This window comes from Hypanus sabinus, chromosome 6 (assembly GCF_030144855.1).
Source record: "Hypanus sabinus isolate sHypSab1 chromosome 6, sHypSab1.hap1, whole genome shotgun sequence".
NCBI classification, from domain to species: domain Eukaryota; kingdom Metazoa; phylum Chordata; class Chondrichthyes; order Myliobatiformes; family Dasyatidae; genus Hypanus; species Hypanus sabinus.
Window position 1 is genome coordinate 135480179 of NC_082711.1, and position 26459 is coordinate 135506637.

At 37.4% G+C, this 26459-nt stretch overlaps 1 protein-coding gene across 1 annotated transcript in view; it reads left to right on the forward strand.

The window, feature by feature from the left end:
• ap2b1 (adaptor related protein complex 2 subunit beta 1) overlaps positions 1-26459 on the forward strand; it is a 284654-nt gene that overhangs the window by 105638 nt on the left and 152557 nt on the right. Inside the window, exons 13-14 of the mRNA XM_059972980.1 lie at positions 3909-4168; positions 8089-8287. Of these exons, the coding sequence (XP_059828963.1) occupies positions 3909-4168; positions 8089-8287 (459 nt within the window). The remainder of the gene's footprint in view (positions 1-3908; positions 4169-8088; positions 8288-26459) is intronic.

Sequence of the window (26459 nt, forward strand, 5' to 3'; positions counted from 1 at the left end):
TGGTGAGATCAGTGCAACTTATACAGGCTGCACGGGCAGGATTGCAAGTGTTGTCTTTGGGGGAGTGTTTGGCAATGCTGTTGGGGAGAGTTCAAACTAAAATGTTGAGGAAGGGGAGTAAAGGGGAGAAAGAAATATAATGCCCGGAGAAATCAAGGGTAAAAAACAAATGGGTTTGCAGTAAAAAATAATGCTAATTAGACTAGTAATGTTAAAAAGACAAGCCTAAGGCATTCTCATCTTGATGCTTGGCACATAGGTGAATTAATCACATGAATAGATGTTTGATATAATTGGGATTATGGAGAATGTGACTATAGGGGGACTAAGGATGGGATCTGAAAATCCAGAGCTATTCAATATTTAGGAAAGATTGGCCGAAAGTAAAAGGAGGTGAGGTAATGTTGCTAGTTAAGGAAGTTGTTATCCATGTGAACTTCAAATATATACCCATTCCAATCTACTGTCAATAGAATATGCTCCTCTCCCTTATACCTTCATATAGTTTCCCTAAATTATATTGAAGGTCCTTCTATCAGAATCGACCATGTTACTCTCCATTTTAATGAAGAGTTCTACCATATAAAGGTTATGAAGTCTCAGCAAGATTACTAATTAATCAATTCTCACTACTCAACACCCAGCCTCGGAATGCATGCTCCCTTGTTGGTTTATCAAAGTTCAGAAAATACTGCCATATACTCTGTAGGAATTTCTCCTCCTCAGTATTGTTGCTGATTTTGTTATCTATGTGTGGATTAATGTCACTCATTATTACAACTATACAGTATTGCACATGTCACTAGTCTCGTACTGAATTCCTTTCCCAATATTGTCACTAATGTTTGGGAGTCTGTGTACAACTCCTACCAGCAGTTTCTGTCCTTAGCTATTTCTTTTTCATTGATACAAATTCCACATCATTCAAGCTAATATCCTTCCTCACTGTTTCATTAATCCAGCATTTTGAGTGTGTTGCTTAGATTTCCAGCATCTGTAGATTTTTCTCTTGTTTAGCATTAATCTCCTTTGATTCTGATCTTCACAAAGAACAAGACACAGAAACTCTCAGAAATATTAGGCAGCCTAGGGTCGTAGGGGTGGGAGGAAGAGCATTTGAAGAAAATCAGTATTAATAGGAAAATGATATTAATTAAATTGAAGGCATATAAATCCCCAGGACCCAATAGTTTATATCCCAGAGTACTTAAGGTCATTATGGCTATATTGGTGGTCAATTTCCAATTTTCTTTGGACTCTGGATTAATCCTATAAATTGGAGAGTGGTGAAGTAACCCCAATATTTAAAACAAAAAGGGAAATAAAAAAAGGCAGAATCTTAGGCTGCAAATGAGGCACAATTGCTTGAGTTCTTTATTAAGGAATAATAGTAGAGCATTTAAAGACTGTACAGGATCATTTCAATGCAGCATGGATTTACAAAAGAAGTATCATGCTTGACAAATATATTTGATTTTTTTGATGATATAATAAGTGTCGAGTGGTGTATGTAGTTGTGTACTTGGACTTTCAGGAAGGTATCCAAAAGCACCCATGCAACAGATTAGTGAGAAAAAAATAAATAAATTTGTGGGTAATGGATCCAACACTGGTTGGTATACTGGAGACTGGAGTAACAAACGGGAGCCATGTGCTGGGCAGTGACCTGTGGAGTAGCAGAAGAATAAATGTTTCATTCAATGACTTTGAGGTTTGAGACTTTTATATTCTGTGCTTTCTGCTTATTTGTGCCATTTGCACAATTTTTTCTTTTTCTTGGTTGTTTGATGTTTTCTTTGAAAGGGTTCCATAGAGTGTTTCTTTGTTTCGTGGCTGTCTGTGGGAAGTCAAATTTCAGGATTACACACTGCATACATATATTGATAATAAATGTACTTTGAATTTTTTGGACTACAGCTGCTCACAATGTGTATTAATGATTTTGATAAAGGAATTGGGTGCAATATCTCTAAATTTGTGTATGACACAAAGTTATGTTGCAGTGTAAGGGGAATGCAGAAAGGTCCAGTGTTATTTGGACAAATTGAGTAAGTTGGCAGAGGTGGTTATATTGTGGATAAGTGAGGGTTATCACTTGGTGTTAAAAATCGGCAGATAAATTATTCCTTGAATGGCGATAGATTGGGAAAGTGCAACAATAACTGGGTGTTCTTGTATATCAGTAAAAATCAAATGCAGTGGGCATTAAGAAATATAAATGATATGTAGTCTTCATTGCCAGCATTCTTGAGCATAGGAACAAGAGTGCCTTACTGTTCTGGTGAGATTATACTTTGAATATTACTTGTTTTATTCTTTTCTGAAAATGGATGTTCTTGCTATGGAAGGAGTGCACCAAACTGGTTCCAGGAATGATGGGTTGGTCATTTGAAGCAATATTTGGAAGGTTTGCTAGAGTTTAGAAGAATTAAAAAGCATCTCATTTAAACTTACAAATTCATGACATTATTGATGCAGGAGAGTGGTGAAGCCCAGAAATACAAGTCGCAGCCTAAAGATTTTGGATTAACCACTTAAGACAGAGTAAAAAGAAATGTCTTCTCTGAGTGGTGAACTCATTGAGTTCTTCACCATAAATGCAATTGAAGCCAAATCAATTAATAAGCTTAAACAATTAGATCAAGTTCTAATAGCTAATGAGATCAAGGGATATGAGAAGAAAGCAAAAGCAGGGTGCTGAGTTTGGATAATTCAGGCAGGTTCAAAGAACTGATTGGTCAGCTATATTTTCTGTTTTTCTTTGTTTTATGCCATCCCCTTAGTACCAGGAGTAAACTTGGTGAACTCATCTGATAAGCCTTCAGTGTAAGCATATTCCTCTCTAGAGAAGAACCTGAGCGCATATTATCCAATTTAGAAAAACAGCTGTGGTTTACATAACCATATAGTCAGGTATCAGCTGTACATAAATAATTTATAACTTGAAATATGACAGCTTCACCAAAGGATACACCCATCGTTTTGAACCATCATTAAGATTAAGGCCCCCTTTTAAAATGAGAATCCAGCTTGTCCTTGAATGAGTTTACTTAGATTATTTACCAACCAGTTTGATTTTGTGTGTGGACAGTTAGTTTTCTGCTCTCTTCCTTATCTTTGAATGTTTCATCTGATCAGCCTCTCTTATTCCATTGGGTTCAATTTTATGAAAAAAATAACATGTGGTCTTCGCAGTCTTCGGTGCTTTTTAATGTTCAAAATCAGCTTCATTTCTCTTATCTGCTGCCTTGCTTCATTAAAAATAAACCCAATCAGGTTTGGTAAACACAATTTGCCATGTTGGCTTTCCTTTATTAGTCTTCCCTGCATCCATTTAAATGAAGGTTATTCAATTAGCCCAAGATTCTGAACTTTGTAATACATAATTGTTTACAGTGAATGATTAAATGTATTTCCATTCACAGTTTTAATCTAATTATGGCAGTGGTTGTTATTTAATTCCAAATTCATTGGTCATCTAGTGTCTTTTCAAACATGTACACAATACACACAACAGCAGCTGTGCCTGACCAAGGCACCAATTTAATCTAATGCTGTTTAAGTAAACAGCTCTTATTTCATGGTGTTTGAACGCTGCATGAGACAGCTAATTCTCTTTGGTCTGCATTACATTTATGCAAGTTGTATATATATTTTATGAAATGCCATGCTTGAGGATCTATGTATAGAAATAACTTGCTGCCCTCTGACTATTTCAGTCTTTGCATTTTATTCCTTCAGTTAATGATGAACCAAGATTTTATAAAACCATAATCTTGTAGGTGCTTTTAGTGTATAATCACTGTGTTGCTGTTTTAAAGTGATAATGATTCTTTTGCAGAGTACATCTCTGTCACTATAATCCTGCTAACAAAGATGAGATTTACGAATGCCTTTTCTGTTTCTAGGATTCTGATAATCCTGATCTCCGTGACCGTGGGTACATTTATTGGCGTCTGCTATCCACAGACCCCGTAGCTGCAAAAGAGGTGGTTCTGTCTGAAAAGCCACTGATCTCAGAGGAGACTGACCTGATCGAACCAACATTACTGGATGAGCTCATCTGCCATATTGGATCATTGGCATCTGTTTATCATAAGCCCCCAAATGCATTCGTAGAGGGCAGCCATGGAATCCATCGCAAGCACTTGCCATTGCAGCTTGGAGGGTTAGTAACAATAAGAACAATGCTATAATAGGCGCACTTCATCAGCCCACCACGTCCAAGTACCTTTCTGTAATAATCCTATTTACCAGTCTTCCATGTTCAAGTGACTTAAATCCTCACTTGTATACTCAGCCTTGAACACACGGTCAGAATGGATGATACTCTATCTGCCTTTGGATGAAAAAAAATCCTCTAAATTTCTCACATTTCACTTTCAATCCCTTGTCTCTAATTTTATAGACCACACTGCTGGGAAAAGATTACTATCCTGTTTAGGCTTCTTATAATATCATATATCACTAACTCTTCTTCCCCCCCCCCCCCCCCCCCACCCATGTTCTGTTTTCTGCAACGGAAACAACCACAGTCTATCCAGGCTCTCCTCAAAACTTAACACACACCATCACTAGCAATATCCTGGTGAATTTTCTCTATACCTCCTTCAGTGCAATCATGTATTTATATTGGTGACCAGAACTGTACGCTGTATTCCAGCTGTGACCTAACCAAAGTTTTATAATGTTGCACCATAACCTCCCAATCTCTTTTCTCCTATCTTCTGTATTAGGCTAATGGAGATAAGTTCCCCAAACACCACCTTCACCCCTTTATCTATATGTGCTGCCACTTTCAGGGATCCTTGGACTGCTATACTGAAGTTGATCTTTTCCTCAATGCTCATTAGGGCCTTACAGTTCATTGTGTATGTCCTACCTTTGTTTTGTCCTCCCAAAGTGAATCACCTTGCATCTATCAGATTAAATTCCATATGCCAGTGCTCAACTGATCAATGTCATGATGAACACATCAACTTTCCTGTCATCTGGAAATCACTGAATTGTAACTACTGCTTTCATATCCAGGTTGTTAATATACATAACAAATAGCAAGGTTAGTATGCAGTGGGGTTAATAATTGACAGCGCTGATTCCTGTGATACTCTACTCATTATAAGCTTACAATCACTCCAGAAAGCAATTATCTGCCTCCTGCTCCCTAGTCAAATTTGGATGCATTTTGCCATCTTGTCCTGCATTCAAAATTTAGTTTATTGTCACTAACATAACTCATGAAGTTTGTTGTTTTGTGGCCGCAGTACTGTGTAGACAACGAATTACTGTGTTATAATAAATAAACAGTGCAAAAGAGAAATGGCAAGGTAGCGTTCATAGACCATTCAGAAATCTGAGGGTAAGAAGTTGGTTCTAAAAACACTGAGTGTGCACATACAGGCTCCTGTACCACCTCTGTGGTACTAATAAGAAAAGGGCATGTCTTGGATGACAAGGATCCTTAATGATGGATGCCCCCTTATTAAGGTACAATGCCCTAAATGGTAGGGAGGCTTATGACTGTGATGGAGCTGGCTGAGTCTACAATGTTCTGAGGCTTCTTGTGATCCTGTGCCTTGGAGCCTCTGTACCACTTAGTGATGTAACCAGTCAGAATGTTCCGTTGGTAGACTCTACCTCTTTTGGACCAGTCTGCCCATGTGGTACCTTGTCAAAGACCTTACTGAGGACCATGTAGATTACATCAACCTGTGCTTATAAATATATTGTTCTGCTTCTTTAAGAAATCTAGTTAAATTTGTGAGACTGAGTCCCCTAACAAACACAAGCTATCTTTGATTGATCCCTGCCCTTGCAGATATAGATTAATTTTGTTCTTCAGAATATTTTACACTATTTTTGCTATTGCAAATATTAGATTCATATGCCTGCCATTACTAGGCTTAATCTTGATAAATAAGTAAATAATCCTGATAAATAAATCTTAAATAAAGATGGTATATTTGCTGTCAAATAACCTTGTGATTAGTAATCCTGTGATTAGTAAAGGTTTTAATATCGGCAGGGCCCCAGCCATCTTCTCTTTTGTATCCCAAGGCAGTATGGGGTAGATCTCATCAGGAACTGGATATTTATTTTCATTTAAGACCACTGATTCTTAAGTCATATCTCCTTGTTCTCATTAATATCATGTTCTAGGATTTCCTCTGTCCCTCTCTCAATCCTCCAACTACAATGTCACACTCAGTGAATACAGATGAAGAATATTCATTTAAGAACTCACCTTTGTTCTCTCGCCCTCCACACATTGTTCCCAGTGGTTCCCACTCTTTCCCTGTTTACACACTTACCCTTAAAATATGTATGAGTTTCTATTTATTGGAAACTTTGGGCTTGAGCTGTTGGTATAGTATATAGCATCTGTAGCTTCATCTCAGCATAATGGATATGGTCTCACAATTTGCTGGGAGTTGTAAACTCTGTGCATCTGATAACACTATCCCCCGTTTTGTCAGGAGCAGACAATACAATGGTAATTTCCCAAATATAGAGAGAGGGAGGCACTACCTGGTATTCGAGTGAGAGGACCTCGCAATTGCCAATCCTACAGAGGAGTTTAACTACCCGGGACATTCCTCACAACAAAATAATACAAGAGCTAATTTATATTTGAGAAAATTATTGAAAAGAACTCAAGTACTATAAGATATTAAAGAACAATAAAGTAGTTTAAAGTTAATTCAATTATCTGAAATGTAGCACACTTATTCATCCTCCCTTTCCATTGGCATGAACTGTGATCACTGAAACAGGTGTAGGTTCAACAATAGAATATGTGTATTTCTGATTACACTACTCATAGAATCACTGAGGAACTGCTGGAGATTGTTGCTGCCCCACTGGATTCTGTGATCCATTCAGGGTCAGACTGCATTTGGAACGAGAGCAATGAGGATTTCTTGGGAGGATCAGGAGTTGCTAACTTTGCACACTTGTATCTGGAGATAGTAAGCCTTATGTCTGTCAGATAGCAAAATTGCCATTAGCTAACAGAATTGCTGGTGTTTCTCAAGGAACTACAAGTCGGGATTTCATAATTGGTGACTCCAATTAGTTTTGGTTTACAGTAACATTTTGATACTTGATTCTGTATTGCTTCAAATTCCTCACTGAAGTTCATCAAAGGTTCTAAGTAGTTCAGCAAACAGCCTCTTGTTTTGGTAATTAATGGAAATAATTTTCCTCTTACTATAGAGATAATTGTTGTTGCCTATTCCTTATATGATCATTTGCTTATGTTTTGATAAGCAACTGGGACGTTGCTTGTTGCCCCAGTGAGTCCTCCTTGCTATTAAATTTTGTCTGTGAAGTAACTTGAAACATTTTTACTATGTTAACTGCATTAAGCAAATACTGTATTCTGTATGTTCATAATATTCAATTATTGCAACTAACATTCAGAGCTAAATATCAGCAGTTGCCTGATCATTTGATTTTTGTTTATTGATGTTTTCATGGTTAACTACAGGTGACTGGCTTATGGTTTTGTTTTGGTGGTCTCCTTCAACTGTTTGGGTTGACAGGGAGCTGAATAAAAGGATTTTAACTATTGCTCAGTGTTTTTGGGAAATTGGATTTTGAAACCATTCAAGGTTTTACTGCTGTGACAGAAAATCATGTTGCCTTCTAACATGAGAATGGAAAGCTGATGAGTGACCTTGAGAATTTCCTTCACTTCATTTCTAACACTTGGCTAATTCAATACAATTTTCTCTATTATTATTAAATTCCTCAAAAGTATATATACTGCTCTCTGCAGCTTGTATTACACTGCTAACTTCCGATCATTTTCACCAAAATCACAAAAGGTAAATGCATCATGCATATATTAGGCTATGACAAGCCGCAGTTACGAAAAGATTGTATTTCTAACAGATACCTAAATTGTCTAAATGTTCTCTCTGAGCATTTTGTGCTGTCAATAGGATACAGCAGTCAGTAACAGATCTGATCTAATCTGTACTGCCACTCATTTCCTATGAGACTTTACATGCTTTTCATCTGATAGGGGATTCAATATGACAGTGGTCTTTATTTTAAGCTACGTCACTTATTTTCTCCATCCAGAAGTGAGCCGGATAGTCCAGTTGGACCAACTACTACAGCAAACTTGACTTTAGAACAGCAGCCTCAAGTTATTCCATCCCAAGGTGACCTTCTGGGTGATCTCCTGAACCTTGACCTGGGTCCTCCTGTCAACGTACCACAGATGTCTTCAATGCAAATGGGAGCTGTGGATCTTTTGGGAGGTGGATTGGACAGTTTGGTGAGTTATTTCTGATTAATTTTTTTAACTTGTACCTTGCAGAAAACAAACATGTTAAATATTTGATCTGAGATAGAAGTACATACTTCAGTAAGGAGATATAAAAGGCTTATTTCAAATGTAGGCAGACAGATAGGATTTTTAGATTTTAAGTCAGTATTTTAGGAGCTTGTTTAACATGTGTTAGAAAGTAATTACAGTTTGAAACTCTTTAATCTGGGACCTAACCATTGCACAGAAAATTGCTCCTTGATCATCTTCTCCTGTGTAGGAGAACTGTTCTTATTTAAGTATAGAGCTCCCTGTTTCTCATCTGAAAGCTGTCTGTAACCGAAAGTTTCTGAAGTCAGAAACTTTGGTGGCTGGCTTTGCAAAAGTTGTGCAGGTAATTGAATTAGCTACAGAATAGTACAGTTTTTATTTAATTTTAGATTTTTTTGGTTAATTAGTGCAGATCTATGCTACAAATTCAAAGCATGTAGGACCACAGGAGGTGCCAATCCATAGATTATCAGACAAGAGAGTTTCAACATGTAATTGAGATACAAGAAATCCAGGTCAGACGTGTGTGATTGCCTCTACTGTTACAAGATTAGAGATTTCCAAAACAGCATGTTTCTCTGTTGGAAATTCTGTGTGCAGTTCACGAACCAGGCACCTTAAAAGTGGAATTAATTTTCTTATTTGGATAACAGTTAGAGAGTTATCAGGATAGTGGATAATTGCTATTAAACTGGACAGAAGCTGTTTGAAGAATTACATTGGTTGCCATTTTATAACCCAAAAGGTTTATGCCTTTTATGATCTCTTCACACGCAGTATGCCTTAAATTGGGAATGATTTTTTAAATATATTATTCAAGACATTATGGTTTTGTAGGCTGTCAGCATTTAATTACACATCTCTAGTTGCCCTTGAGAAAGGTGGTGGTGGTTTGTGCTCTTGAACTGCTGTAATCCTTGAGTGGTGTGGGCTTGGAGTCCCCAGTGCTTCTGCTGCCCTTGTCCAACTACCTGGTAGGAGTAATAGGTTTGGAAGGTGCTGCAGTGCATCCTAGGGATGGTATGAAGTGCTGCTGCTGTGTGTCAGTGCTGGTATGAGTGAATGGATGTAGGTGAGGTGCCAATCAAGAAGACTGCTCTGCCCCATACAGTGTTGAGCTTGATTTGTTCTTTTTGTAAATGATAACATGAGCTAAAGTTCTACCTCTCAGGTAAGAGAGAACGGAATTATTCAGTGAATTTGGGCTGTAGCACAGGTAAGATGTAATCAGAATAGTTATAGTATGGGAGGAAGCATTTCAACTCCTCGACTTCATTATCATTTAGATCAGCACAGATCATTCCTGTCTTTTGCATTTTTCCTGAAGCCCTGTGAAAATATCTTTTATCTCAGATTCTTGTCCAGTTCCCTTTGGAAGTCTAGAATTGCATCTAGAATTCAAATTGGCAGCATGCTAGTAGAGATTGTAAACCCCTAAAAACTCACTACATTAAAAAATCTTCCCTTTGTGGGACTTTCTGTACCTTTGCCATTCACTGATATTTCACATCCCCTAGTTTGTAACTCTTCCACCAGTAGGAGCAGTTTCCTTCCATCCACTATGTCTACATGCTTCATGACTTTAAATTCCTGAGTCAGATTCTGTCACTGTTCCAAGGAAAACAACCCCAGCTTTGCTGGCCTATCTATACTATTAAAGGCCCTCATCACAAAGCATTAGGTGGCAACCAAAACTGGGGGTAAAGCTAAGGTGTGGTACCAAAAATTGGGCAAATAGTTCACATGTGGCTGACTGGCGCTTTATTCTGATGCTTTTTTCTGTATGTTAAGTCTATGTTCACAACTAGTTCTATCACTTTCAAAGAACTATGAAAATACTATTAGATCTTACAGTTTTTCTACACTTTTGAAGGAATTTTCCCTCTGTTTTGTTTGGCCCTTTCCATTTTTCTGATCAAAATGTTACACTTCACATTTTACCACCTTGTCACTATTTCAGTGGTTCCAACCTTTTTTAAATGGTGGATCCCTACTATTAACCAAGGGATCCGTGGACCTCAGGTTGGGATTCCCACCTCCATCTCTTTAGAGCCCTTTGCTTTCATCCTCTCAGTTCACAACGCCAAGTCCGTGTGTTCCAAATTAGAAATTATACATCCAAGTCCAAGTCACTATATGAAGGAAATCAGAGATCCAAGTGTGCAGAGGAACATCTTTCGCTTCTCTCCAATCATTCAAGCAACTAATATTGATTGACACCTCCTTAGGCAAAAGGGTTGGGTGGGGTGGTATTTGTTGTATGTCCAGGAAGGATCTCTTGACGCAATATGTAGACAGGCCAACTAGAGGAAAGGCCATACTGGATCTAGTGCTGGGCAGTGAACCAGGTCAGGAGTCAGATCTCTCTGTGGGTAAGCACTTCAGAGACAGTGACCACAATTCCCTGACCTTTACCATAGCTTTGGAGAGGGATGGGTGCAGATGAGGAGGGGTTTCATGATTTTTGACAGGAATTTGGGAGCATAAATTGAGAACAGATGTACTCAGGGAAATTGCCCTTAGAGGGCAATTGTGTGGATTTAAGGATAGGCTCATCCCACTGAGGCAGGGAAATATGGTAGGGTGAAGAAATCATGTTTCACAAGAGATGTGGAACACCTGGTCAAGAGGAAGAGAGAAGCTTAAGGTTCAGGAAGCAAGGATCAGACATTGCTCTAGAGTGCTACGAGAAAGCCAGGAAGGAGCTTAAGAATAGACTTGGTAAAGCTAGAAGGGGGGCATGTGAAGGCCTTGGTGAGTAGGATTATAGAAAACCCCAAAGCATTCTCCATGTATGTGAAGAACAGGAGGATGACTAGAGTGAGGATAGGACAGAATAGGGATAGAAGAGGAAGCATGTGCCTGGAGTCAGAGAAGGTAGGGGAGGTCCTTAATGAATATTTGCTTCAGTATCTACCATTGAAACGGACCTTAACATTTGTGAGGATAGCATAACCAGGCTCATATGCTAGAACATGTCAACATTGAAAAAAAAGGCTGTGCTGAAACTTTTGAAAATCATTAGAATAGATAAGATCCAGGGGCCGGATGGGATATATCCCAGGTTACTATAGGAAGCAAGGGAAGAGACTGCTGTACCTTTGGCGATGATCTTTGCGTCCTTTTAAATGGGGTTTCCCATGGCTGGCTCATTCAGACGGTCAGGAGGCATGGGATCCTGGGAAACTTGGCTGAGTGGATTCAAAATTAGCATGCCCATTGAGGGCAGAGGGTGGTTGTTGCTCATATCTGGAGGTTAGTGACCATTGGTGATCTGTTCTGGGACTCTTGCTCCTTGTGATTTTTTATTGATGACTTAGATGAGGAAGTGTAAGGGTGGGATAGTAAGTTTGTAGATGACACAAAGGTTGGTGGAGTTAGGGATAGTGGGAAAAGTTGTCATAGGTTACAGCAGGCTATTTGACATGATGCAGAGCTGGGCTGAGAAGTGGCAGGTGGAGTTCAACCTGGAAAAATGTGAAGTGATACACTTAGGAAGATTGAATTGAAAGCATCATACAGGAACAGAGGGATCTTGGGCTCGATAGATCAGTCAGTTCCTGTAAGTTGATAGGGTTGCTAACAAGGCATATAGTGTATTGGTCTTCATTAGTCAGCGGATTGAGTTCAAGTGCCACAAGGTAATGTAGCTCTATAAAATCCTGGTTCAGCACACTTGGAATACTGTGTTGAATTCTGGTCACTTCATTACAGTAAGGATGTGTAAACTTCAGAGAGAGTGCAGAGATTTACCAGGATGCTGCCTGGATTAGAGAGCATGTCTTTTATGGATAGAATGAGCTAGGGTGGTTCTCCTTGGAGCAAACGAGGATGAGGGGTGTTTTGGTAGTGGTGTACTAGATGATAAGAGGCATAGATCAAGTAAGCAACCAGAGACTTTTTCCCAGGTCGTGAAACGGCTATACTAGGTCATAATTTTAAAGAGATTGGATGAAAGTATAGGGGGAATGTCAGAGGTAAGATTTTGCAGAGTGCTAGGTGTGTAGGACACCCTACCAAGAGTGGTGGTAGAGGCAGATACATTAGGAACATTTTTTTTAAACTCTTAAATAGGTACAAGGATGATCAAAAATGGAGAGCTATATAGAGAGGAAAGGATTAGATTGATCTCAGAGTGGATTATGAGGTTGGCACAGCATTGTGGGCCAAAGGGCCTGTACTGTGTTGTAGTGTTCTATGTTCTAACTACTTTCTATGTCCTAGTAAATAGCCAGTTCTTAATCCATGCAGTTACAGCCTTTTATTCCATGGCTTTCACCCTATTAACATATTATGTGGCACTCATATCAAACAAGTTGTTCCCCTCATTGACCTTTTCTGTTAGTCTTTCAGTGGCTAGACACAATTTGGCATGAACAAATCTATATCTGTCCTTCTCTAATTGTGTCTAAGTGACTGCTAGTTATGTTCCTGATGATTATTTGTAGAACACTCCTTTCCACAATGGATGCAGTTCTGCTCTGTGCCTACTCAGTTTATCATTGTCCCCAATTTGGAGCAAGTGTGTATTACTTGCATTGATCAGTATTCATGCAGCCTTGAACATTTGTAAGACTAAAGCCAGGGGTTCTGCAAAAGCCAGTATAGCCAACTCAGCAATAGTTTTAATATTTCAGATTAACGTTCAGGGCAGTAAAAATCCCTTCCATTTCCTTATTTTTCTGGTCCTATCCTGATCTAGTTCTGCAAGTCTTTTTCTTACTTTGTCTGCTTTTTGTTGCATTTGTCTCTCAGGTTCCAACTGTCCCACTTTCACCTTCTCTACCTTCTGCTTTATTCTGTTTCTTTTGCTTGCCATTTCACTTTCAGATCTTTCATCTTCTGAGCTTCTCCACCTCATTATACATTAAGATGAAAACCAAATGGAATAGTTAATAAGACATGAGACATGGGAGCAGAATTAGGCTATCCAGCCCATCAAGTCTGTTCTGCCACTTCATCATGGGTGATTTATTATCCTTCTGAATCCCATTCTCCTGCCTTCTTCTGTAATCTTTGATGCCCTGACTAATCAAGAATCCATCGATCTCGTCTTTAAATATACCAGTGACTTGCCAAACACTGCCGTCTATAGCAATGAGTTCCACCAATTCACCACCCTCTAGCTAAAGAAATTCCTGCTCATCTCTGTTATAAATGGATGTCTCTCTGTTCTGAGGTTGTGCCTGGTGAACCTAGATTCACCCACCATAGGAAACGTCCTTCCCGCATCCACTCTATCCAGACTTTTTAATAGTTGATAGGATTCAAGGAGATTCCACCCCCCACCCCCACACCACCACCACCATGTTTCTAAACTCAAGCAAGTACAGGCCCAGAGTCACCAAGCACTCATATGTTAACCCTTTCATTCCTGGATTAATCATAGAATAATGCAGCTCAGAAATAAGTTTTTTAGCCCAACTTGTCCTTACCAATATAAATGTCTGCCCATATCTCCCGAAACCTTTCCTACCCACCTTTAAAAAAAAAATGCACATCGTATTGTGGTTGCGCTTCTCACCCCATTTCATTATAAGCAATGTTAATGCTGCTCCTGAGAAATTTTATAAAATCAGTTTCTCCTGCTGATATCCTGAATAATGTTTTATTTTTTTCATATTTAGGTTGCTTTCAGCTATTGTTTAGTGGTAGAGATAAACATTAATGCTAGTCTAGACAAAAAGAGAACACCATTTATTTCCATGCATTATCATTTTAAAATCCATTACTGTAGTGACCAACAGAATGTTGAACATTGATCTCGCTCCAATTCTTCTATTCACTCATCCATTATTGCTGTTGGTGGATGAAAGCTGTCAGGTTCAATAGAGCACCATCAGAGACTGACTATCTACCAGAACTATCATTAAACTTTCAGTCTATTGTGTTACACTCACAATATTGCAGGAGATGGAGAGGAGGCTGCTTTTGTTAAAGGTTGGACAGGATGAGATACAGGATCAATAATGTGCTTATTATTATTCGTATTAGGGAGAAATAGGGCGGGAGGTATCAAGCACTTGGAACTAAGCAAGCAAGCAGGCAGAGAATTGTGACCTAGGACAATATCTGGCAATCCTCTGCTATCCAAATTCAGAGCTGCAATGTGGTTACTGGGAATTTTGAAAAAAGAGTTTGTCGTCTTCGGTATTCTGAAAATTTGGAAAGAATCTCATGAAGCAATGAGAAGTAATTGTGCTTGAGGTCACCTCAAAGAAAGTTAGATGTGGAATGGCATAGTTTTACAGTCCACGTTCCATACTCTGTCATACTGGTTAAGTTGTTGCAATTATGCAGTGAATAAATCTTGTGAAAAACTGCAAGCACTTCCATTGTGGGTGATTTTCCGTTCCTTATCAACAGTGACCAATTGGAAGACCTTTGCTTGCCCACAGGTATAGAGTTTATTAGTCTTTTTGCTCAAATTCAGATTACCTAGGTCTGAATCAGTCTTCCAGTGTTAGTTCTATTCTTGACGGGTGGAGCAAAAGACATCATTGCAAGGTTTGACCCTGCAATGATCTTGCAATTTGACTGAATTGGGATGATCCAAGCCACTCAAACCTTACTGAGCTGTATTTTGACTAGTCAACAAAAGAAATTTAAATTGTTTATATAGTCCAAGTACTGACTGAGCTATTATTTTGCTTATCCCACATTCACCATGAAGGTTGAAAAAGTGGAGCCATACTTTTGGTCCTACATAAGATGGTGACCCATGCTTGGCAGATTTTAATTTTGCACCTTAGCTGCAATTTTTTTGAACATGCTGTACCTCTGCAGCTTCAGTTAATTGCTTGGTTCATAGGAGAATAACTATGGTTTATTTATCATCTCTGCTCATACATGTATTTGTGCATGGCCTCAGACATTCATAAACAGATTCATCTATACATACACACAAAGAGCTTTCTCCATTTGTACATTGGCTGTATATATTGATTTTGCCCAACTATGTCATATATGTACAATCTGATAACAGAAATAGGTACAATAATGACTATGGCTTGATCCTAACCTCCAGTGCTGTCTGAATTGAGTTTGTCTGTTCTCCCTTCGACCACACAGATATAGTCTGGATGCTTCAATTTCCTCCAGCATCCCAAAGATGTAGTAATTGACAGGTTAATTGTTCACTGTAAATTGCCCTCAAGGTTGGAGAAAAAGGGAAGGACTTTATAGGGATGTGAGAGTGGCTCTCCTTCTATAGTTGTAGTTACTTTGTCTCATAAATAAATATTACTATTTCAAAATAGGAGTAGGTGTACAGTAGTACCAAGTCTCTCTTTTGCTGACATAAGGAGGTTTGTATGATTCTATTTCCATAACTTGGTATCCGACAAAATTGCAAACTGATTAGGATAAATATATGTTACTGTTGCAGCTGGGGGACAGAATTGGTCTACTAAAAGGTCTAATGCAAGGTAAAAGCTTAAGGTTTAAAAGAAGTTGAAGATTAAATGGATTAGTAAGGCACAATTGAAAGGATACTTGACAAATAAGTGGAGAAAGAGAAAGTAAGCTACATATAATTTATATGCAATAGTAGCAGCCCGTATTTCTTCACTAGAGTTCAGATGATGCAGTTAAGGTCATTCACTTGGGAGGAAATAACATCTGAAGACCAGTGTCTGAGTTGCACCCCCTCTACCACATTGTTTATGACCTTGGCTGTAGGGTTCTGACCCCTCATGAGGGTGGAGCAGGTAAGGAGAAGTAGTGTAGATGGGAAAAGAAAAAATAAATGTCATAATTAGCATTTAAGCATCAAGTAATTGTAAATTTGCCTGTTACATTGTTATATACATGTGTATTCACAGTCCATTTAGTTTAAGTTCAATAATTACATAGAGATTATTATAGAACCTTATTTTCCAACATGGAATGTCATTTTAGTAACATTCAATTATTGATTTAACCAATATGAGTAAATCTAATGTCAATGTATTTTAGTGTTTGAGAAGTGAACAAATATCAGGAGGAAGTGTAAATGTGACATGAGGAGCAAGTTTTCTATGCAGAGAATGAATGGGTTATCGGGGTACTAATGGAAGCAGGCAGGTTAGTGGAGTTTAAGAGGCTCTTAAATATACTATGAATATGAAGGGAATGGAGGGATATGTATGATGGACAGGAAGAAGGCATAAAATGTCATCAGGATTGGCACTAAATTGTGGGCTTAAAGGACACTCCTCAATGTTCTATGTAAAAATGTTTTTTGCAACAGCTGCTTTAATGATGTTAGTCACCTGGAAGTTAATCTAACTAACTTCATTCACAGAGGCTAAAATCAGTTCTCTGCTAAGTTGCAGGGTATGTAATTGACGCTGCCAGAAGGCAGTTTTTTGTTATGTATCGCTTTCCATATCTTTGCAGTTTGCTTACAATCTCATTTGAACCTCAACAACAAGAGTTATATGCCTCTGAAGGTAGATGTTCAATTGCATGCGAATGAGGAAAGAGACCTGATCAAGTAATTAAGTATCAGACTCCCAGGCCACTCAGTTGCTATGAATTTGCTTGCAAAGAAAAAGGGACTAACTAGGCAGTATCCTGGTTTTATAATTCAGTGCAGAAGAAATAAAAACTGCTTTCTTTTAATTATTGCTATAAGCCATTCTCAATATGATGAGAAGAGTATGTACTCTGACATTTGTCAGACAAGTGGAAAAACAAAGAAAAAAAATCAAAAAAGGTGAGGGGAGGGGAAAAAATCAAAAGGGGTTAAATAATTTTCAATTCTGTTTCCCCTTCTGTATAATATGTGGCATATGTGGTTAAGAATAATAGTTGTATTAAGAATGGTTAGTTTCACTGAGATGACCAGGGGGCTAAACAGTCTGCGGTTCTGGCATTATCAAAGATTACCGAGGTTAAATCGCCAATGCTTTAGTGACTTTGAAGCATGCCACCTTTGCTGTTAGTCACTGGTAATATGTATTCTGGAACATGTATACTATTAACTGCTACCCTGATATTAGAGTTGTGAGATCTTGGGATAGTCAGGATAATTGAAGCTGCTCAGTGACTTTGATACAGATGAGGAAGAGCTTAAGGATGAAGAATTCCTAAAATGTGAGCAGGAAAGCACTTTGAATGCATATTTTTCACTTAGGAAGGAACCATTTCTGGGAAACAAAGCTAGATGTAATTAGATCACGTGGGATCCAGGCAATTGGATACAAAATTGGTTTGGTGGAAGGAGTCAGAAGTTGGTAGAGAGGGTTTAGACTGAAGGCCTGTGACTAGTGGTGTACCACTATTGTTTGTTGTCTGTATTAATAATTTGGATGAGAATATAGTCAACATGGCTTGTACGTAAGTTATTTGAATTACACCAAAATTGGTGTTCTAGTGGACAGTGAAGAGTGTCATTTAATATTACAGCAGAATCTAGATCAACAGGGGAAGTTGACCAAAGAAGAGAGAATTTAATTCTAAGAAGGGCAAGTTATTGCATTTTGGTAACTTGAACCAGCCAGGTCTTGCATAGAAAATGGCCAAACCCTGGAGAATGTTGTAGAATAGAGAGACTGAGGGATGCAGGTATAAGAGTCAATATGTTTCATCACCAACCTCTCAAAGCACTTCATCACCGTGGATGTAAGCGCTACTGGACAATAGTCATTGAGACAGGTTACCACGTTCTTTTTGGGCAACAGTCTAATTGAAACCTACTTGAAGTAGGTGGGTATCTTAGACTGCTGAAGCAAGAGGTTAAAGGTCTCAACGAGCACTCCAACCAGTTGAGCAGCACAGGTCTTCAGTACTTGGTCAGGAACCCTGTCTGGTCTGGATGTTTTTCATGGGTTCACTCTCCCTGAGGGCTGCTCATACATTGACTTCAGAGACTGAAATCATAGGATCGTAGGAGGATGTGGGAGTTCATCATGTTCCCTCTATGATTTCATGGTCAAAGTGAATATAGAAGGCATTGAGCTGATCTGACAGCCCTGCTGTCACTTGATTTAACTTAATAACAGGTGATGACATTCAAGCCCTGCTACAACTGTCGAACATCTTTTGTTGATTCAAGTTGAGAGCAGAATTGCCACTTCACCCGTGAGATGGCTTTCTGGAGGTCATACCTGGACCTCTTGTAACGTTCTTGATCACCAGCCCTGAATGCCTCTGATCTGGTCTTCAGCCGACTGTGAATCTCATGGTTCGTACAGGGCTTCTAGTCGGGGAAGATTCTGAATGATTTTGTGGCGACACACTTGCCTACAACTGCTTTTATAAAGTCTGTGACAACCGTGATGTGTTCATTCAGATCAACAGATGAGTCCGTCACATGGCTCAGTCCACCGATTCGAAGCAATCCTGTAACCCCTCTTCTGTACAAGTCATTAGTAACCAGAAGTGTGTGTGTATATACACACACTTGGAGTACTATATATATTTTTAGTCATTCGGTTATAGGAAAGATGTGCTGGCATTGGTGAGGGTCCAGGGGAAGTTCACAAGAATGAGTTTCTTATGTAAGAAAAGATGTCCTGCCATTGGAGAGGGTCCAGAGATGGTTCATGAGAATGATTCTGGGAATGAAAGGGTTAATATTTGATAGCTCTGTAACCGTTGGAGTTTAGAAGAATGAGGGGCAGATCTCATTGAAACCTATTGAATGGCCTAGACAGAGTGGATGTGGCGATGTTTCCTATAGTCTAGGACAAAAGGCACAGCCTCGGAATAGAGGGATATCCATTTAGAACAGAGATGAGAAGGAATGTCTGTAGCCAGATGGTGGTGAATCCATGGGCTTCATTGCCACAGATAGCTGTGGAGTCTAAGTCATTGAGTATATTTAAAGCAGAGATTAATAGGTACTTGGTTAGTCAAAGAGGGCATCAAAGGTTACAGGGAGAAGGCAGGATACTGGGATTCAGAGGGATAATAAATCAGCCATGATGAAATGGTAGAGCAGACTCGATGGGCCAAGTGGCCTAATTTTACTCCTATGTCATATGGTCTTAAAGGTCTGTGGCTGGAAGGACTGTACTAGAAAGTTCCACAGGGAATAGTTTCTTTGGAATGGCTTAAGTTTCTCACTTGGTCTCAAACTTAAGTGTAAGAGACAATTCATAACAGAGCTTCATAGTCATTTGTACACTGAACATATACTTGCAGGTTATCTGGTTACCTTCCCCCTCCCCCACTCTCCACTTGCCACAGGGATCACTCCTTCCACCATTTCTTTGTCTATTTGTGCCTCCCCACTAGTCTCCCTCCTGGAAGTGACAGAACAGCAGAGATGATACACATGCCCATTCACCTCATCCCATGCTTCTTTTCAGGGCCCCAAACAGTTCTTCCAGATGAGGCAACATCTGTTGGTGTTGTCTATTGTATCCAATGCTCCCGATGAAGTCTCCTCTACTTTGGTGAGACCCGATATAAATTGGGGACTGCTTTCTCTGCTCCATTTGCCAAAAGTGGAATTTCCTGGTGGCCAACCATTTTAATTCCTGTCTTCATTCCCATTCCGACATGATGGTCCATAGTCTCCTCTTTCTTTTTCTTTTTCAATCTTTTTATTGAATTTCATATATAAAAGAAACATAATATAATAATAAATAGGTTATAAATGCATAAGACTTGAAATTGAATTAGTAGTAGGATAACAATATCCTATTAAAATATCAACATATAAACATAGTACATTGTCAATCAAGTCTATAATAATTATATGAAAAAAAATAATCATCAAAGGAGAAAGAAAAAATTATAAAAAAACAGGCAAAAAATATAAAAAAAATACTAAACTAAACTAACATGGGCAATAATAACAGTTTATTTGTATATGATAGTACCAAAGACTCCGGAACTCCATACCTGAACAAGGATAAGTAAAGAGAAGGTCTGGAAGAGGCCAAATTAATTCATATGAAAATGTCGAATGAACGGTCCCCAAGTTTCTTCAAATTTAATTGATGAGTCAAAAATAGTGCTTCTAATTTTTTCCAAGCTCAGAAAAGAAATAGTTTGAGAGAACCACTGGAACGTGGTAGGAGGATTCACTTCTTTCCAATTTTGTAATATAGACCTTATGGCCATTAATGTTACAAAAGCAATCATTCGTCTAATTGAAGGGGAAAACTGATTATCATCTTCATTTGGTATACCAAAATTTGCAGTAATAAAATGAGGTTGTAAATCGATATTCCAAATTGAGGAAATGGTAGCAAATATGTCCTTCCAATAGTTATGTAAAGCGGGACATGACCAAAACATGTGGGTCAATGAAGCCACATCTGAATGACATCTGTCACATTGAGGGTTAATATGAGAATAGAATCGAGCAAGCTTTTCTTTAGACATTTGAGCTCTATGTACAATTTTAAATTGTATTAAAGCATGTTTAGCACATATAGAAGAAGAATTAACCATTTGTAAAATTTTTTCCCATTTTTCTATTGATATATTATATTGAAGTTCTTTTTCCCATTCTTGTTTAATTCTACCTGATATTTCTGGTTGTATCTTCATAATCATATTATAAATAAAAGCCACTAATCCCTTCTGATAGGGATTTAAGGTAAAAACCATACCTAAAAAGTCCATCGAAGTTGAATTGGGGAAGGATGGTAGAATTTTATGTAAAAAATTTCTAATTTGTAAATATCTAAAAAAGTTAGATTTAGGTAACTCAAATTTGTTGGAAAGTTGGTCGAAAGACATCAAACTACCTTCAAAGAAAAGATCACGAAAACATTTTATACCTTTCCCTTTCCATATGTTAAAGGCTTGATCTGTCAAAGAAGGTTTGAAAAAAAAATTAAGTAAAATAGGGCTATCAAGAACAAAGTTTTTCAGAGTAAAAAATTTATGAAATTGAAACCAAATTCGTAATGTATGTTTGACAACAGGGTTAGATATCTGTTTATTAAATTTAACTAAATCGGCAGAAAGAGAAGAACCCAGAACGGAGAATAGAGAATATCCCTGTGCCTCATTGCATTCTAAATTTACCCACTGTGGGCACAATGGTGAATCCAAATCTGATTTCCAATACATTAAGTTACGAATATTATTCGCCCAATAGTAAAATCTAAGGTTAGGTAGAGCTAAACCACCATCTTTTTTAGATTTTTGTAATTGCCTTTTACTTAGCCTAGGATTTTTATTTTGCCACACAAATGAAGAAATTTTTGAATCAATGTTATCAAAAAAAGATTTAGGAATAAAAATTGGTAAAGCTTGAAATAAATATAAAAATTTCGGTAGAATCATCATTTTAATAGCATTAATCCGACCAACTAATGATAAGGATAAGGGAGACCATCTTGTAGTAAGTTGTTGAATTTGATAAAGCATAGGTAGAAAATTCAATGTAAATAAATCTTTATATTTCTTAGTAATTTTTATACCTAAATAGATAAAGTTATCATCAACAACTTTAAATGGCGTCCTTTCATTCAATAAAGTTTGCGCGTTTAAAGGGAATAAATCATTCTTATCCAAGTTTAGTTTGTAACCAGAAAAACTACCAAATTGAGCCAACAAGGATAAAATAGCGGGAATAGACCTGTCAGGATCAGAAATATATAACAACAAGTCATCAGCATAGAGTGATAACTTGTATAATTTCTCATTACGGGTGATACCAAAAATATTAGGAGATTCACGAATAGCAATGGCTAAAGGTTCTAATGCAATATTAAACAATAAAGGACTTAAGGGACAACCTTGTCTCGTACCACGAGACAATTGAAAAAAGGAAGATCTGTAATTATTTGTAAGAACAGAAGCAACAGGTTTATGATATATTAGTTTAATCCATGATATAAAATTAGGACTAAAATTAAAATATCTCAAAGTGTTAAATAAGTATACCCATTCAACTCTATCAAAGGCTTTTTCAGCATCTAGTGAAATAACACATTCTGGAATTGTGGGTGATGAAATGTAAATTATATTAATCAATTTTCTAATATTAAAAAAGGAATACCGATTCCTAATAAAACCAGTTTGATCTTCTGAAATAATCTGTGATAATACCTTTTCTAACCTAATAGCTAAAATTTTTGTAAGAATCTTAGAATCTACATTTAGTAGTGATATAGGGCGATAAGATGCACATAGAGTGGGATCCTTATCTTTTTTAAGAATTAGAGAGATAGTAGCTTCATAAAAAGACTGAGGTAATCTCTTCTTAACAAATGCATCATTAAAAATTTCACATAGCCAAGGGGAAAGCAAAGAAGAAAAAGTTTTTAAAAATTCTATAATAAAGCCATCAGGACCAGGAGCTTTTCCTGAGTTCATTGATGAGATGGCCTCTCCTATTTCGGCCAGAGAGATAGGAGCATCAAACAAGCTACGGTCTTCATCTGTCAGTTTGGGAATATTCAAATTGTTAAAAAAGTTATCCATCATGGACAGATCGCCGTCAAATTCTGATTGATATAAAGATTTATACAAATCTTGAAAAGTGTTATTGATTTCTTTATGATCAGTAGTCAGATTTCCATCTTGTTTACGAATTTTAATAATTTGTCGCTTAGTCGAAATGGCTTTTAATTGGTTAGCTAATAATTTACCAGTTCGATAACTATGGATATAAAATTGGGCCCTGGTCCTAATTAATTGATTCTCAATTGAAGAAGATAATAATAAGCTATGCTCCATTTGAAGCTCAACTCTTTTCTTATAAAGTTCTTTGGTAGGAGTCACGGAATAAATCTTATCAATTTCTTTAATTTTATCCACTAATAAAGCAATATCTAAATATCTTTGTTTTCTTTAACTGACAGAATAGGAGATAATTTGTCCACGGATAAAAGCCTTAAAAGAATCCCAAAGTATTCCTCTGTCAATCTCTTCTGTATAGTTTGTTGAGAAAAACAAGTCAATTTGCTGTTTTATGTAGGTGATGAATTCTGGATCTTGAAGCAAAGTAGCGTTAAGTCTCCAAGATCTAGTATTATTCGAAAAGTCCGAAATCTTGACAGATAACTTCAAAGGTGCATGATCCGAAATAGCAATAGAATCATATTTACAATCAATAACATCTGTTAATAAATGATGATCAATAAGAAAATAATCAATTCTAGAATAACTGTGATATACATGTGAAAAAAACGAAAATTCTTTATCTTTAGGGTTCAAAAACCGCCGTATTTCAGTGATTCCCGAATCAACCATAAAAGAATTAATAAGTGAGGCTGATCTATTTGGAAGAATTCGAATAGGTTTAGATCTATCCATTGAAGGATTCAAACAACAATTGAAATCTCCACCCATTATCAACATATATTCATTTAGATTAGGAAGGGAAGTAAATAAACGTTTAAAAAATTCAGGGCAGTCAAAGTTTGGAGCATAAATATTAACTAAAACCACTTTTCGATTAAAAAGTGAACCAGTTATCAACAAAAATCTGCCCTGTGGATCAGAAATAATTTCATGATGTGTAAACGAAATTGAAGGGTCTATAAAAATAGACACACCCCTAATTTTGGCGGTAGAATTCGAGTGGAATTGTTGACCTTTCCAGAACCTAAAAAAGCGTTGATTATCCTCCCTCCTAATATGGGTCTCCTGTGCAAAAATAATATTAGCATTTAGTCTATGGAATACTTTAAATATTTTTTTACGTTTAATTGGATGATTTAAACCATTAGTATTCCAAGAGATAAAGTTAACAGACTTATCCATCATGTCAATACTAATTGTATATATCATAAAAGGTTAAAAAGACACATAACCCATAAATCAGGAAGAAGGAAAAATGATTCAGGAGCAACCGGAGAACATTACACCTCAACAATATTAATAATTTAAAGTCGGCCCATAAACTAAAAGCAATAAAATAAAAAGCAAAAGCGTGAAAGAAGATCCCTACCCCCTCGCCCAACCCCACGGAAAAAAGCCAAGTGGCAGGCGCACAAACTAACACTAATATTAGCCCCGTTTTCAAGATGGCGACTTCATGAAAAGAAAGAAAAGAGAAACTATATAACACCCAGATATAAATACAAGGTTGTAAACAAAAAGAATATATATCAATCAAAATGAAAAAATAATATAAAAAAGCAAAAAATCATTAATAAAAAAAGGATAACCTTTGAAGTTTAAAATAGTGTAATATGCCTTTAAAAAAAAAATTCCATATTCAAATATAAGGAAATGACGTTTCAAAAACAAAGACTTATGGGAAGAAGAAACGACATTTTGAAAGGACCATATTACAAAGTATAGATGTAAATTCACCAATCTTATTTTAAAAAAAAGGTTATCAAAATAGAATTAAAAAAGGGTTCAATAGCCACTACAATATATATATATAAAAATAGTTCAAAAATTCAAAACATTCGTCCCATTCTCAAATAAAGGCAAATAAACGCTTACAGAAAGCAAAGTCTTATGTGAAGAAGAAACGACATCTTAAAAAATAAATCATTATTACAAAGTCTTAACATGTATATCTAATCCAGAGGGAAAAAAAATAATTAAGAAAAAAGACATTAATAGTGAAGTTAAAAAAGCATCTGTAAATCATGATAATAATAAAAAAAAACCAGGTCTACAGACCAAAGTAAAAAGCTATACTGCAGCTTCATAAGTTAAAGCCTAAAACGGAATGGCGTCTTCTCTCCAAAAGTTCTTCCACATTACACATAGTTCAAGTTGTACAAGAAGAGCGATATTCTTCGACGAATTTCTTCGCTTCTTCCGGAGTATTAAAGAAACGCTGACTGTTGTCGCTCAACGTAATTCTGAGATTCGCTGGATATCTTAAAGCTTGTTTAAGTCCAATCGAATGAACCTCCTCCATCACCGTTTTAAAAGCAATTCTCGCCCTCATTACCTCGAATGAATAGTCTTCCACAATACGAAACTTGTTGTCTTTGTGAGAAATCATACCTTTCTGACGAGCTAATCGAATTAAAAGCTCTTTCTCCCGAGGATAATGGAGACGGACAATCACAGCTCGTGGCTTGTCTCTCGCAGCCGAAAATCTCGAAACTCTGTGGGCACGATCAATAGTAGGTTTAGCCCGCAAAGCGTCCTCGCCAAAAATTTCCCACAATAAATTAGAGAAATATTCAGTTAAGTCACCAGACTCAAGATTTTCGGGAAATCCAATAATACGCAAATTCTGTCTGCGAGACCGGTTTTCAAGATCGGTGATTTTAAACTTATACTGCTCCACTATTTTAGCGGTCGATCGTACCTTCTCCTCCAAAGTTTCGATTGTACGTATTTTTTCACAAATTATCATGTCAAGAGCCGCAAACTTTTCTTCATGAGGTTCAATAACTGCTGCCTGCGATTGAAGCTTGAAATCAAATGATTTTTACGACTTCTTCAAGCTCCGATATTTTCGCAGTAAGTTTGTTTTCCAGACTTGCAAGTTTAGTATCCAGAAGATTGGAGATTGCATCGAGAGTTATAGGGTCTTTAGACGATTTCTTAGGTACAGACATTTTAAGTTTGAAAAAATTAAATCCAGTGTTATTTTTAAAAAGAAAAATAAATCATAAATATCAACCCATATGATTAAGTATGAAAAGATTTGATTAAAGGGTGATTATAGCTTAAAAAATGAAGAGCGCCTAAAAAGCAGATGTCTACGTCGCCATCTTGAAACTCCACCCCCCCCCCCCCCCCATAGTCTCCTCTTTTGCCATGATGAGGCCACACTCGTCGTGGAAGACGAGTACCTCATATTCCATCTCCAACCTAATGGCATGAACATCTATTTCTCCTTCCAGTATTTCTTTTATTCCCTCCCCCTTTCCTCTTCTGTTCCCACTCTGGCCTCTTATGTCTTCTTCTCATCTGCCTATCGCCTCCCATTGGTGCCCTCCGTCTTCCCTTTCTCTCAAGGTCAACTCTGCTCTCCTCTCAGATTCATTCTTGTCCAGACCTTTACCTTTCCCACCCACCTGGCTTCACCTATCACCTTTTTGCAAGTTTTTAAACATTCCTTCTCCCCACCTTTTTATTCTGACATCTTCCTCTTCCTTTCCAGTCCCGGAGAAGGGTCTCAATCCATAACATTTTCTCTTTATTCATTTCCATAGATGCTGCCTGACCTGCTCAGTTCCTCCAGCATTGTCTGGGTGTTGCTCTGGTTTGCCATAGATTCTCTTGTTTAAAATGAGCATTCTTTCTTGTTTTG